Here is a 14758-nt window from a genome sequence, read left to right as displayed (position 1 = left end):
ACCATCAAATAAGCGCCCATGGCCTAATGGATAAGGCGCCTGACTTCTAATCAGGCGATTGTGGGTTCGAGTCCCACTGGGCGTGTTTTGTTATAATTTTTTAGTTGGCCCAATATCCAAATGGTCCAGCCCATCATTTTCTTACCAATAAATATTATTTATATTTTTTTGTTTTGTCTAAAATGTTTAGCTGAAAAGGACTCCCAAACCACTCCACAGCACAGAACGGACCAGACCATATACGGCTAATCCTGTCCAGAGCCGGTCAGGTCACGTGGCTCGTCCGTGACGGCTGATATTTTCAGACGACTCTTCCATTTCTAATCAATTAATCTGTACGGTGCTGTTGTGTTGTAGCGTGCCTGAATATTTAAATCGCAGCCGTGAAACATGCGACTTATAGTCACAGAGTCGCGATAGCGACACCAACGGCGTCCGGAGAGTCGGGCTTGTGCCCCTCCCGTTACATTTCATACGGTATTTTACAATTTGTATTGAAAACGTGTGCGTGGGAGTTTAATTGATGACACGGAACTGTAGGGTACACCCAGCACTTTTCATATGCATCTGTCTCTCTGTCTGTCTGTTCCCTATATATAATTAAATAAATAAATAAATATTGGAAGGAAATTTGGATTGAGCAGTTCATTATAAGTAGAATAAAATAAAACACGAGTTCAATTTTTTTAATATTGCTTGTCGTTTTGAAGTGGATTGTGACTTTGTCAGTAGTATTACAATGGAATTTGTAATTTGGACCAATGAGACAGGGCTGGCATTGTAACTTGATTTGATTATTGAAGATGCTAACTTTATTGAGATTGGAAATTATTTTGGCCAAAAGTGGCTAATAATTAGAATTTAATTTATAAGTAGAAATGAAGCATGTGAAATTAGGAAATCCAAACTCCTGAATCCCCGACATGTATGTGAAATTCAACAAACAGCTCCGAGTTTCAAGTGACTGCCTGTCGTGATAATGTCCATTAATATGATGGTTTCATGGAAAAAAAGCTTTAAATGCATAAAACATATTTCATTAATTAATATGGACTGGCATGTTATTCCAAACAACTTTTGCCTGGAATCTGGAATTTGTCTCCGGCCGCATTTCAGTGATTAATGTTCATATTATAAACTTTTTAAAAAATAGATATAAAACTTTTATTCTTTAAAAAATATGAAAATGCAATATGTGAACGTGTGATTTCAATCTATATCTTACATGTATAATTACTTAAAAAAGAAAAAAAAAACGTTTTATTATTTTCAGGGATGACTATTAATAGTAATAGAAGTAAAGTGAAAAGAAGACATAATCATGAATAATATAACTGAACGAGCCATGCATGAAAAAAAAAAAAAAAAAAAAGCGTGTTTATCCGATCATTATTTATTTATTTAAATAAAAGTTGAATTGTAATACTAGTATTTTTTATTAAAAAAAAAAAAAAACCATTACTTGATTATGTTTTTCAAAGAAAATCTAGAAATAAAGAAAGCCAAACGATATTTTTTGAAAGGCAGCTGAGAAGAATGGAAGAAATTGGCAATAAATTATGTTGTATAGTTGACCAATCCAATCAAAGGTCCCCAGCCATCCATTATTCCATTCAATTAATATACTACAGTATATTATTAAAAGCTCAATAATGCTATTAGCCTATTATTATTAATTAGCCTATATCAATCACGTTTAAGAAATCTTCTAATCACGTGTCTCATCAAAATCCCATCACTAATTTTGCCAAGTAAATCCTTTTTGTGATCTATTTTCACTCGTCACCCTAATTTTTATATTCTCTCAAGTTTCGTGATTTTTAAGTTATGGAATTTCTCACATGTCCATTTAAAACAAGATTCGAACAAGCCTAATTATGGACACCTCCATTGATATTTAAGAAAATAAAATGAAATAAAACAACAAAACAAATAGTATATACATGAAAATCTGAATTAAAGATTTTTGGAACATTATTGTTTTCGGCCACGTTTCTATTTGTCTCCTAATATCTTTCCCACCACGTGATTTTTTATTCTTACAACTAACTCTCCCCACGCACGTTTCGTCGTTCTTACACTTCAATGATTTCACACTGTCTCCGCCCACACAAATTGCAGAGATTATATATATATATATAATCGATACTGAATTTAATGAGGCCTGTGTTTCGCATTTCCTTTAATTCATCTTCAAGGAATTGGAAAGATCGAAACTTTGGAGTAAAATTCGAGCAATCGAAGGTTTTTTGACTTCTGGCAATGGATTGGATTCGCGGCGATCGATTGGGCCACGGGAGCTTTGCGACGGTAAGCTTGGCGGTGGCTAAGGGCGGCGCCGATTTTAAAGCTCCATTAATGGCGGTGAAGTCCTGCGGCGCTTCCCGGTGGTCGGCTCTGGCGAACGAGAAATTGATTCTTGCGGAGCTGCAAGATTGTCCAGAAATCATACGGTGCTTAGGGGATGGATTTTCGTACGAGAATGGCGAGGAGTTGTACAATGTGCTGTTGGAGTATGCTGCCGGCGGGAGTTTGGCGGATAGAGTGAGGATTTCCGGCCGCCGGGGGTTGCCGGAATTTGAAGTCCGGCGATACGTTAGGGATTTGGTGAAAGGCCTTTGCTATATCCACAAGCTGGGCTACGTTCACTGCGACATCAAGCTTCAGAACGTTCTGTTGGATTCCGCCGGCGGGGTGAAGATCGCCGACTTCGGATTGGCGAAGCACGCCGGCGTGGAAGCGGCGCCGGCGCCGGCGGGGTGCGAGTTGAGGGGGACGCCGCTGTACATGTCGCCGGAGATGGTTGCAGGCGGGGAGCAGGAGGCTCCGGCGGATGTTTGGGCGATGGGGTGCGCCGTGTCGGAGATGATCGCGGGGTCGCCGGCGTGGAGATGCTCCGGCGACGTGGCGGGGCTTCTGTTGAGAATCGGAGCCGGCGAGGAGGCGCCGGAGATTCCCAGAATTTTATCGGAGCAAGGAAGGGATTTTCTCGAGAAATGTTTCGTCAAAGATCCCCGCAAAAGATGGACGGCTGAAATGCTGCTGCGTCACCGCTTCATCGACGGCCAGGATTTCGAAGAAGACAACGTCACCGCAACGAAAGACGTAGAACACTATACGGCGTCGTTTTCCCCGAGAGGCCCCTTCGAATTCTCCGACCTGCCGTCGCCGGCGACGTGCTCTGCCACATCATTCCCATCGCCGGTGAATCATCCAGAACCCTACTTATGGAATGACCGGCCGTTTTCCATCTCCGCCGCGGAGCGGCTGCGCGGGATTGTCAGCAAACAAATTCCCGATTGGTCCGTCGCCGATGACTGGCTCACCGTCCGGTGACGGAAGCAGAATATTCCGTCCGTCAGTCAATTCAACCATAGTTAAACAACCACATAATTACATTTTTTTGCAGATGCCCTTTTCCCGTAGGATTTCAATCTTCACTTTTATTTTATCTAGACAGTGAAGTGACCAATACGACAGTTAAAAATAGTGTACAGCCAAGCTTTATAAAATGAAAGATTTTCTTGAAATTTTCCTCAAAATTTCATCAAAGAAAGCCCCTTTTTTATGTCCAATAATTCCAATAAGTTATGAAAATTATTTTCTTTGATCAAGGCTCCGTGTTTTGGTCCAAACAAATCATCAATCAGCACAATGTATACCTCAAATTCTTGCCACTTCCTAAAAACTTTCTTACTACACACACATAAGACACCTGAGGCTGTGAGTTCTCTAAGTCATTACAACTACAAATTCTTTCCAATTCATGTATTAGGCATGAAAAGTGAGCTACAATTCTTGCCAAGTGATGAGAAAACAATTCGGATCGCGTAACCTTGTCATGAACTTGGCGTGAAATTAGCTTCACCCGAACTCCTTATAAAAAGTCATTCGGTGGTCATGGGCCGAAAACAAGGAACCACAATAACCTTGTTCATTACAAACAAATAGTCTATTCTCAAATCGCCTCAGAAATCCGGCGCAGCGCTGGGCGACAACGCGATGAGTTTGTTAGCTAAGGTTATGTTGGAGAACCCAATTGAAGGGATCAAGAAATCTTGGAGGTTTGTGCAGGTGATGGTCATACTATGGGAGATGGAAGAAATTGATCCTCAATTTGTTTTTAATAAGTATAGTAAATATGAGCCTGTTCAGTGATCTAAACAACATTACCTCGTTGGTAAATGTATGTATTTATGTATCTATCAAATGGATGTATGGCATAAGCTGTTTTTTTCTGAAATTTTAATGAAGATATCAGTTTTAAGGTAAAAAGAAATTTGCAGAGATGTTTGTGTAATATTGATGTCACTTGATGAAGAGCTTCTTTGTTATTGTTATGGCTGTCATGGAACTTATATTTAAGAGCATTTTAATATGAGCCATAATTACTTGTGGGCTTTTGGGGCTGGAAATGTGGATGTAAAGGCCCATATAATATTCCCGCCATGTTTTGTGTTCCCGCCATTTCTTCATGGGTAGGTATTCTTTCATTCATCAGATCTGATTACGGTAAGGGCGGACTGTGCTGTTGCTGCTTGCATTTCACTCTGAGTAGAGGAACGAAAAGTGATGGGAAGTGGAGAGATGTCTGATGAGCAGCCAGAGGCGGCGGGGAGGCGGCGGACGCGTGGCGCGGCGGCGACGGCCCGTTCGGAAGCCCTCGAGCGTCTGAAGGCACTCCGACGGGGCGGGCGCCGTGAAATGGATGCTGGCGGGTTCCAGATTAAGATGGAGGAGCCAATTTACGACACGGTGGATGACGACCAGTACGAAGCTCTTGTCGCCAAGCGCCGCGAGGAGGTCAAAGGGTTTATCGTCGATGACGATGGTCTCGGGTACGGCGATGAAGGCCAGGAAGAAGATTGGTCGCTTGCTGGTGTCGCATTGTCTTCGGGAGAATCTGATGAAGAAACTGAGAGGTCGAAGAGGAGGAAAAATAATTCGAATTCGGAAACTAAGGAGAAGAAGGTTGTGAAGAAGCCATCGGCTTTGGCGTCCGCAGCCGCCTTGATGGGTAAGCAAAGAATTTCTAATATGTTTACGTCGTCTGTATTCAAGAAGGACATACAGAAGAATTTGTCCTGTGATAGTATTGTCGACGACGTGATTGCTGAATTTGCACCCGATGAGAGTGATAGGGAGAGGAGAAGGAGAGCCACTTTGAGCAATTTGGGTTTAAGTAATGCTAACAATAAGGTGCCGAATTCGTCTGGGGTTTTAGCAGTGAAAATTGAGAATCCTGCTGCTAGTGTCATTACATTAGATGTTTCGAACGAAATTGCAAAGATTGGTGACAGGCATTGTGATATAAAAAGCGCAATAGGTAACGAATGTTCACAGGAGGCTGAAAACGTCAATAGTGAACAAAATGGTTTGCCTGTCACTGAAAGAGGAGATAATTCTTCCAAAGTATTACAGAGTGAGGAAACAAAGGGAACTAATGAAGCTCTGGAACATGAGAATAATGAAGATTTGCATCAAGAGGCTGAATCCAAAGAAGTGGAGAAAAAAGTGTTTTCTCTCAATGCTAAAATTGAAGAACCAAGAGATTCAGCTTTAAGTGCAACTGCAGGGTGGCAAGCAGTGAGGATTGCAGGGCAAAATGTAGCAGCTGATAGCAGTATTCCTGGGCCAGGAGTGAATCCTGGCAAAAGCAGTGAGGAAAAAATGGATTTTGAAGTGGAGTCTGATGGGTCATTGTCTTTCTACATACTTGATGCTCATGAAGAGATTTATGGTGCCAATGCTGGGAACATATATCTCTTTGGGAAGGTATATTGTTGTAGCAGTGCGTTTCAGTTCTTGATTGTGCATTCCTATGAGTCCGTGGTTATCAGCGAATTTATAGCTAAGGGTAGAAATGTCTTGATGTTATGAAGTTAATTAATGATTGCTGGAAATATGGTCTTACAATCTAATTCTTGATCTCAAACAACTTTAGTATGTGATTTACTATTTCTGGTTTAATGGATATTGCAGTTGGAAATTTCTGAAGTTGATATCTAATAATGGTTCTTTGGTGTTAAGGTCAAATCGGGAGGCACATACCACAGCTGCTGTGTGGTTGTCAAAAACATGCAGAGATGTGTATATGCAATACCAACTGTTTCTTTTATGCACAGCAGAAAAATCATGGAGTTGGATAGATCTGTTGAAGAGGTTAAAATGTCCCTTGTGGCACATAAAGGCACAACTGCAAAACATGGGAGAGATAGTGAAAAATCTCGAATATCAGCAAAAGATTTGAAGGACTCAAATTTGAAGCTAGAGAAAGACTTCAAGGAGTCTCAGACAGCACTATACACCCACCTACATGTATTAAGATCATTATTATAGTTTTTTATATTATTTATCTTCATTGTTCTTGATTGAACAATTTTTGTTGGCAGGAGCTGGCCTCAAACTTGAAGACAGAAATAACAAAAGAATTGCTTGATAGGAATGTTTCAAACTTCAGCATGACACCTGTTAAGGTTGGTAATAATGCTTTGAGTAATTTGTCTTATGCTTTATTTTTTCTTTACTATGGTATTTCTAATTATGTTATCAAAACTTCAAATTTGTTACATGTACATCTGTTACTTTCAGAGAAATTATGCATTTGAGAGATCGGACATACCTCATGGAGAGAATTACGTCCTCAAGATTAGCTATCCCTTTAAGGTTAAGTTAGCTTCATATGTCTGTTCATTTTTTCCAATGCTTTCAGCAGTGATAAAAGGTGAAGTTTGAAATTTAATGGGAGGGATTAATGCAGCATGTAGGAAACAGGGGGTTTGATCTTTTTGCCTATTTCGAAGAACCACTTCTTGATTAATTGATTTTGGTCTTCAGGATCCACCACTTCCGTCAGATCTCAAGGGAAACCATTTCTGTGCTTTGCTCGGAACACATAACAGGTACAATCAAATATGCTCCTGCTGGTTATGTTAATGGAAAAATCCCTGTAGGACCATATCCTGCAATTTTGAAAGTTATTAATTTTTGCAATCTTAACAGTTCTGTATATGATAGTTTTTGCATTTTGACTTATCTTTGTGATTCTGATATCAATTTTTCAGCAATATTTGTTATTTTACACTATGAATAACCAAATGCTCAACCTGAAAACCAACCTATTCTCTTTAAGTTAATGGAGTGATTCTAAAAACTGACGTTGCATGCAGTGCCTTGGAGCATTTCTTGATTAAAAGGAAAATCAAAGGACCATCTTGGTTATCAATCTCAAAATTCACTAGCGGCTCAGCTTCTCAACATGTGAGGCTCTTTTGGTTATTTTACTACATGGTTAGACAACATTTGACATCCATATTATATTTCTGAACTTTTTGAACAGGTGAGCTGGTGTAAGTTTGAGATTACTGTTGATTTCCCAAAGGATATTCAAGTTTCAACTTTGTCAAAGAAAATTTCAGAGATTCCACCAGTAATCGTTACTGCAATCAATTTCAAAACAATCATAAATGAGAAACAGAATGTTAACGAGATTGTCTCTGCCTCTGTCATTTGCTGCCACAGGGCTAAGGTGTGTTGTTTGAATTTCCTATTCCATGCATTACATTAGCCAATTGTATTTTATCCTACAAAATCTTGCTTCTTAATTTGAAGTATTGATTTCCAAACTTTCCTGTCAACATTAATTTTTTGAACAAAGGTTCAGTTCCTATAACAAAAAAGATCAAAGTCATTGTTGGTTATGAAACTGGTTTGTTTGTACCATCAACATATACCTAATTAGTGAAGAATCTTTCAGATAGATACACCCATGCTAGCTTCGGAATGGACTCGCCCTGGCATGCTTACTCACTTTACTGTTCTGCGTAAGCTTGAGGGAGGCATATTTCCTATGGGATTTACAAAGGAGGCTGCAGATAAAAATTCAAAGGCTGGGTCAAATGTTATATGTTATGAAAGTAGGCAAGTCCCTTATTGCCATTTCTGTCGATGGTTCAAAATTTACTTTATTTTTATTTCTGCTTGTGTGTGTTGGGGGGGGAGGGGGGGATTGTATGTTTCATTTTCTTTTGTACTTCCTAATTTTACTAGCATTATATCTAAAATTCATGATTTACATCTTAGTGAGAGGGCTTTGTTGAACCGGTTGATGATAGAGCTGCACAAATTGGATAGTGATGTTTTGGTTGGGCACAATATATCTGGATTTGACCTGGATGTCCTCCTTCATAGAGTCCAGGTATTTATATATCATTTTCCAATAAATTTGTTGTTTGAACTATACATGTTAGCCTAAGTGCAGCACTATTGATTCTTGGGATAAAGTTCCAGTAATTCATCTTATTTGGAACAGCTTTCTTTGCTCAGTGGTTTAATCATGAAATCAAATAAGTTATCACATTTCCTGCATTAACTGACAGTTCTCACAGTATATGGTGCTATTGAGCTCAATTTTGTCACCTAATTTTCATTGCTAGCCATGGAAGAGTTAATTTCCTGAGGGTTTCACACTTCCATTTTTCAGGCTTGTAGGGTGCCCAGCAGTATGTGGTCAAAAATTGGCCGTCTCAAACGCTCCACCATGCCTAAACTTAATAAAGGAAGCTCAGTATTTGGTTCAGGGGCAAGTTCAGGCATCATGTCCTGTATTGCAGGCCGTCTCTTATGTGATACATATATTTGCTCACGTGATCTACTAAAGGAGGTCAGTCATCTATCAATGTTGCATGTATTTGGTGATTGTTTTTATCCCTTATCAATTTCCCCCTTTTCAGGTTAGCTATTCCTTGACGCAACTAGCAAAGACACAGCTGAACAAGGATCGTAAAGAAGTTACTCCACATGATATTCCTCAAATGTTTCAACATTCTGAATCACTCATGCTACTTGTAAGCCCCTGCATTCTTTATGTTATTGAGTTTTGCATTTCTTAAGCTAATTGCCAAGATTTTTTTCTTGAATATTTTCATGTTACAAGGTGATCAGATTTCATGCATGCTGACATTAGAGTTCAATTGAAGCTGCCTATCTTTGTGTGATTAGTGTTTACTGTATGCGCCTATCGTCTAGTAGGTTGGAGCCCCCAAAGTAAACAAATCCGTTGTAATGGTTTATAGATACATTACTTATTATGCACACACTAAACAAATCTGGTGTAATGGTATATAGATCCATTACTTATTATGCACACCCTACTTTATCTGAATTTCTAGTCATGGAAATGGAAGTTTCCAGTATGATTTGGAAATGCAAACAATATCTTGCTTCCGTTACAGTTGTGAACCTTTAACGCTTAGTTAATCTTTCTGGAGGGCAGTTGAAACCCTTGTCTTCATTTTGAAGATCAATTTCTGATGTATCACCTGAAGTTTCTTTGTTATCTGATGAAACGTTTTTTCAATTTTATTCACTGCAGGTGGAATATGGGGAAACAGATGCATGGTTATCAATGGAGCTCATGTTCCATTTGAGTATTCTTCCTCTTACACGCCAACTGACTAATATTAGTGGCAATCTCTGGCATAAAACTCTACAGGTGAAAGTATTGTAGCAAGCATAGATGATGTATAATGTTATACATACCTGCTTAAGAATACAACACTTAGAAACTGTATATTTTATCTAATATCAGGGTGCTAGGGCTCAACGAGTTGAGTATCTCTTGTTACATGCATTCCATGCCAAAAAATTTATTGTCCCAGACAAGTTCTTTGCTCAATCAAAGGAGGCACGGACAATAAAACGGAAAGTTGATAGTGGTGTAGAGAGCAAAGATATTGCTCCAGATGATGCAAATTTTGATGATGGGCCTCTGGAGAATTATCAAGGGAAAAGTAAAAAAGGTCCTTCCTATTCTGGTGGATTAGTGCTGGAGCCCAAGAAGGGACTGTATGACAAATATGTACTACTACTTGATTTCAACAGTCTTTACCCTTCCATTATTCAGGTTAGATAAATTCCATGCTCTTACACTCTTTCAATCCTTTCCCCTCAACTTTCACTACAAAGTATTATGTGGTCACTGTTATTTATTTTTAATCTCTAAATGCTTTGCAGGAATTCAATATTTGCTTCACTACTGTTGAAAGATCTTCTGAGGAATCAATTCCTCGTTTGCCATCTAGCAAAAGGACAGGAGTTTTGCCAGAGGTGACCATCTCAACAGACAATCTGATTTTATTCTTCGAAATATACTCCTGCTTTATTATAATATAAAAAATCAAGTCAAACATACACCAACTTTAATGTTCATAATCTTTTCTCTATGTATAAAACATTACTGCTTCCGTATGCTGGAATAATGTCTTCAGTAGCAATGCAAAGCATCATTTGCTGAAAATAATTTTTTTTGTGCCAGCTAGATAGCTTAATAGATCTATTTAAATGCACTTTCATATTGTTTCTCTTTCTCACATATGGCCTTGTAATGAATAACTACATCTGTATAGTTGCTTAAAAATTTGGTGGAGAGAAGGAGAATGGTAAAATCCTGGTTAAAAACTGCATCTGGCCTCAAAGTTCAGCAGCTTGATATACAGCAACAAGCTCTAAAGCTTACGGCAAATAGGTTTGTGCTTTCTTTCTCCTTAAATTTGTGTCACTTCCATGTATTCCTTGATTTTGATCTATTTCCAAAATTGTCTTGAGCAGCATGTATGGATGCCTGGGATTCTCCAACTCCAGATTTTATGCAAAACCTCTTGCTGAACTTATAACATTACAAGTAAGATATTTAGTGAAAACTGATCAACGAACTTTTGTATATACTAACTACAGACAAAGCTATGAACATTTCTATATTTTTCAGGGAAGAGAGATTTTACAGAGCACTGTTGCTCTTGTTCAAAATAATCTAAACTTGGAGGTCTGTGACACATGATTTTCTAGCATTTTCTTGGTTCTCTCTTATCTGCTCACGGATCACTTAAGATTTTGTTCTTTATTCCAAGCAGGTTATTTATGGTGACACAGATTCCATAATGATATACAGTGGCCTTGATGATATTGGAAAAGCTAAATCAATAGCGGGAAAGGTCATTCAAGAGGTTTGTTTGGCATCTGCATTCTGCACTCCATTATATTACACCAGTTTCGCTATGAAAATCACTTTCATTGTTGATTAATTTCTTTGAAAACTGCATGAGCCTAGTTCAGGAGAGCAATATGGTGATTGAACTATTGAAATTAAAAACTCAGTAAATCTGAACATCTGCAATTATCAAGTTTCTCTTGATATTGAAACTTACCTAAAACAATAGTTGGGAAACTCCAGTTGCTGATGATTTTTGTTCGGTCTAGGCCGTGTCCATTAAAATGCACATTTCTTAGCGTTAAAATTTTCTCGAATTGCAGTGGACATCCTAGGACATCTAATCTGATGATCTACCATAGATAATCCATAGAGTCTCTTTTGTTATGCTAGGTTAACAAGAAATACAGGTGTTTGGAGATTGATCTGGATGGTTTGTACAAGAGAATGTTATTGCTCAAGAAGAAGAAATATGCGGCTGTCAAGATGCAATTTAAGGATGGTACATCTTATGAGGTATATTCTTATATACTTTACAGAGATCTTACTGAATTCAATGACTTATTATGTTGACTTTATTTCAGGTCATTGAGCGGAAAGGTCTTGATATGGTTCGGCGTGACTGGAGCTTGCTGTCTAAGGAACGTGGTGATTATTGCCTCAGTCAAATATTATCCGGAGGGTTCGTACTCCCTTTGCTTATTGCCTATTGCCTGACTATATTCAGCTGACTTGACTATATATCTGCTTGCTTATATTGAATCTTCTTTGTGAGTATACTATTCAAAGGTTTTGATGCTTTCAGGTCATGCGAGGATGTTGTTGAAGCAATACACAGTTCTTTAGTGAAGGTACTTTATATAAGCCTTTGCATATTTTCTGGTCCAAGAGGAAAGACAGATTATTTATTGTTTTTGCTGTAATTTGGTTTTGTGATTAGACATGTTCATGATATTCTAAATTAAAAAGGCACTTGTTGAATGATGATTAGTCATTAGCAATGATTTTGTCATATATATATATATTTAAAATATGTAGTTGGGGGAAATTGAGGTGTATGAATTTCCATGTGTAAATGCTAACTCCTATATTTGGTATAAACTGAAACAGTCGTATAGAAGATAGCCTTCTGTAAATTGGATTTATGCGATTGTAGGTGCAAGAAGAAATGAGGAATGGAGAAATACCGCTGGAAAAGTATGTGATTACAAAGACCCTGACTAAACCACCTGAAGCATACCCAGATGCTAGGAGTCAGCCTCATGTTGAAGTAAGTGGAGATTGCAGCTATTCATACATATGAGAGTTTTCTGGTTTTCACTTATTAGATTCCTGTTTCTGTCATGGTTATCAGGTAGCACTAAGAATGAAGAGGAATGGTTATGTGACCGGATTTTCTGCTGGAGATGCAGTACCTTATATTATTTGCTGCGAGCAGGTGTCTGTGTGTGTATATATTCTTTGTTTGTATTATGCTTCTAGATAATTCTACCAAAATCCGTTTGCTGCTCATAATCTTTTCATGCAATTCTGCATGGAGTAATTTATTGAATCTGAATTAACAGGGGCAGGGTTCAGTTACTTCCGTTGGAATTGCCCAGCGGGCAAGGCATCCTGAGGAATTGAAAACAGGAAATGAAAACTGGATTATTGACATTGACTATTACCTTGCACAACAGGTATGACTATGTGCCCTGCAAACACAGAAGCTAATGTTTTGGTTCTTTCACCCACCCATTGTCTTCCACTTTTTTTGCTCAAAACTTCCATGTTTTGTGTTACAGATTCATCCCGTTATATCACGTCTATGTGCATCAATTCAAGGTACAAGTCCAGCGAGGTTGGCTGATTGTTTGGGGCTTGATTCATCAAAGGTAAAAACCATCAGTTCTTGCATATATACATTAACTTGTACAGCTGTATATTGTTTTAGCTGATTCAGTTGCTGTCTTGTCATACAATGTATAACTGACAGTCGAAACATTTATTTCTCAGTTCCAGAATAAGTCTAGTGATTCTGTTGCCAATGATCCATCCTGCCTTTTGTCATTTGCATTAGATGATGAGGAGAGGTACTTGTTGATTCATTGTCCCGATTATTATCAGACTATAATGTATTGTTCTTGTAGAAACTACACATTATCTTTCTTCTATATATTTTTTTTATTCCCTCCATCTTCGGGTACAAATATGTTTTGTTGGGATTTATGTTATTCTTGAAATGCAGGTACCGGGGTTGCGAACCTTTAGTTTTGTCGTGCCCCAGCTGCTCTGAAACCTTCCACTGCTCGCCTGTATTGAGCTCAATCTGTGCAATGCTAAATACAAAGTCAGTAGACACGCAAACTGGATCAACTGTTGATTTCTGGCAAAGATTAAGCTGTCCAAAATGCGTAGATGAGGGAGAGAAGAGAATATCTCCTGCTATCATAGCAAACCAGGTAATTTTATTACATCTAAATTACCATCCAAACCAAGAACTATGAACGTACATCATATTTCACTTGATGCTACTATGAACAAGTGAAATTTTTCATTTTGATGTCTTCTTCATCAGGTCAAACGACAAGCTGAAGGATTTGTATCAACATATTACAAAGGCCACATGATGGTATTTACATTAGTTATTCCTTATCAGATTAACTATCTATACAAGATTCAGCATTTAATTTCCTGTGACTTTCATTTGTTCCAGTGCGACGATGAAACTTGCAATTACACTACACGCAGTGTGAATCTTCGAATAGTGGGGGATTCAGAACGAGGAACTACTTGTCCAAACTATCCCCGCTGTAATGGACACCTTATAAGAAAGGTATCTCCTCTGCACCATTGATGACCTTTTTAATCTAACATCTATAATGCTCTAATAATCTTTACTTAATTTTCCCATCAGTACACTGAAGCAGATCTATACAGACAACTGTCATATTTCTGTTACATTTTAGATACAGTACGCTGCATTGACAAGGTTAGTTATGAGTTCTTGACACCACTTTCCTGGAAATCCATCATTTTGCTTTCACAGAAAACTGGAATCACTAATTAGCAGCTACCTTCAAATTTTCAGATAGAGGGAGACAAACGATTACTGGTGGAGAAAGAACTTGTCAGGATCCGGCCTCTGGTTGAAACGGCGTTGTCCACAGTGCAGAAAATTCGTGACAGATGTGCTTATGGATGGATTCAGCTAAAAGGCCTTACTTTGGATGTTTAACTTGAAAACGGGATGTTGTGTTACTATGTTCTTGTACATATAATAGATGTCAATGATTCAAATTTACACAAAATTTGAGAAGATTGGAATGCAGTTTTGTTGTGTTATGGTGAATATATAAACAAAAGGGTGCGTTGGGAGTTGTCTCTATTAGTTTCTTGTCAGTATTAGAGTATTAGTGCTATTTATTAATTCAATTAATGTAGTAATAGACTAATAGATACCCTTTTTATAAAGTTGCTTTGTTAAAGCATTATAATACATTTGCTTAATGATATAAACCATCATGTAATATTGTTGAAAATATATAGAAGTAATTAATAATAAAAGGTATAAATAAAAAGAACCAACTTTAAATTCAAATCCACGACATTAGAAACGGGCCTGGGCTGGCGCAGGGCCCATCCAACCTGCGACCCTCCGTCTCCATTGGCATTGTCATTGCCATTGCGAAGGTGAGCAACGCAAATCCTACCTGTTCATTATTATTATTATTATTGTAATAAAAATATCCTCATCATTTTGTACTTTCCCTTGTTTTAGTAAAACTTGAA

General features: G+C 38.2%; 2 protein-coding genes and 1 non-coding gene across 3 annotated transcripts; all 3 read left to right on the top strand.

Moving 5' to 3' along the window:
- Positions 1-12: 12 nt before the first annotated feature.
- Positions 13-85, top strand: TRNAR-UCU (transfer RNA arginine (anticodon UCU)). Its single transcript has one exon. It is a non-coding gene; the product is annotated as a tRNA-Arg (tRNA).
- Positions 86-2059: 1974 nt separating this feature from the next.
- Positions 2060-3530, top strand: LOC127248419 (mitogen-activated protein kinase kinase kinase 20). The gene has a single exon (XM_051270739.1). The coding sequence runs from the start codon at positions 2263-2265 to the stop codon at positions 3334-3336; it is 1074 nt and encodes a 357-aa protein (XP_051126696.1). The 5' UTR covers positions 2060-2262; the 3' UTR covers positions 3337-3530.
- A 939-nt stretch (positions 3531-4469) lies between these two features.
- LOC127248595 (DNA polymerase alpha catalytic subunit) lies at positions 4470-14297 on the top strand. Its single transcript, XM_051271029.1, has 31 exons — positions 4470-5775; positions 6031-6318; positions 6393-6476; positions 6592-6666; positions 6838-6902; positions 7170-7260; positions 7340-7528; positions 7757-7920; positions 8083-8197; positions 8483-8662; positions 8733-8846; positions 9374-9493; positions 9590-9904; positions 10015-10107; positions 10407-10525; positions 10609-10681; positions 10766-10822; positions 10911-11003; positions 11381-11503; positions 11572-11669; positions 11793-11838; positions 12144-12257; positions 12342-12425; positions 12553-12666; positions 12772-12861; positions 12983-13059; positions 13215-13428; positions 13545-13598; positions 13683-13802; positions 13884-13958; positions 14058-14297. Exons 1-31 carry the CDS (start codon positions 4573-4575, stop codon positions 14202-14204), a joined length of 4794 nt encoding a protein of 1597 aa, XP_051126986.1. The 5' UTR covers positions 4470-4572; the 3' UTR covers positions 14205-14297.
- Positions 14298-14758: the final 461 nt, after the last annotated feature.

Source organism: Andrographis paniculata, unplaced genomic scaffold (genome assembly GCF_009805555.1).
Source record: "Andrographis paniculata isolate CXL003 unplaced genomic scaffold, ASM980555v1 Contig34END, whole genome shotgun sequence".
NCBI lineage: Eukaryota > Viridiplantae > Streptophyta > Magnoliopsida > Lamiales > Acanthaceae > Andrographis > Andrographis paniculata.
Note: the sequence above shows the minus strand (reverse complement) of the source record. Positions and strands in the feature narration are given on the sequence as shown.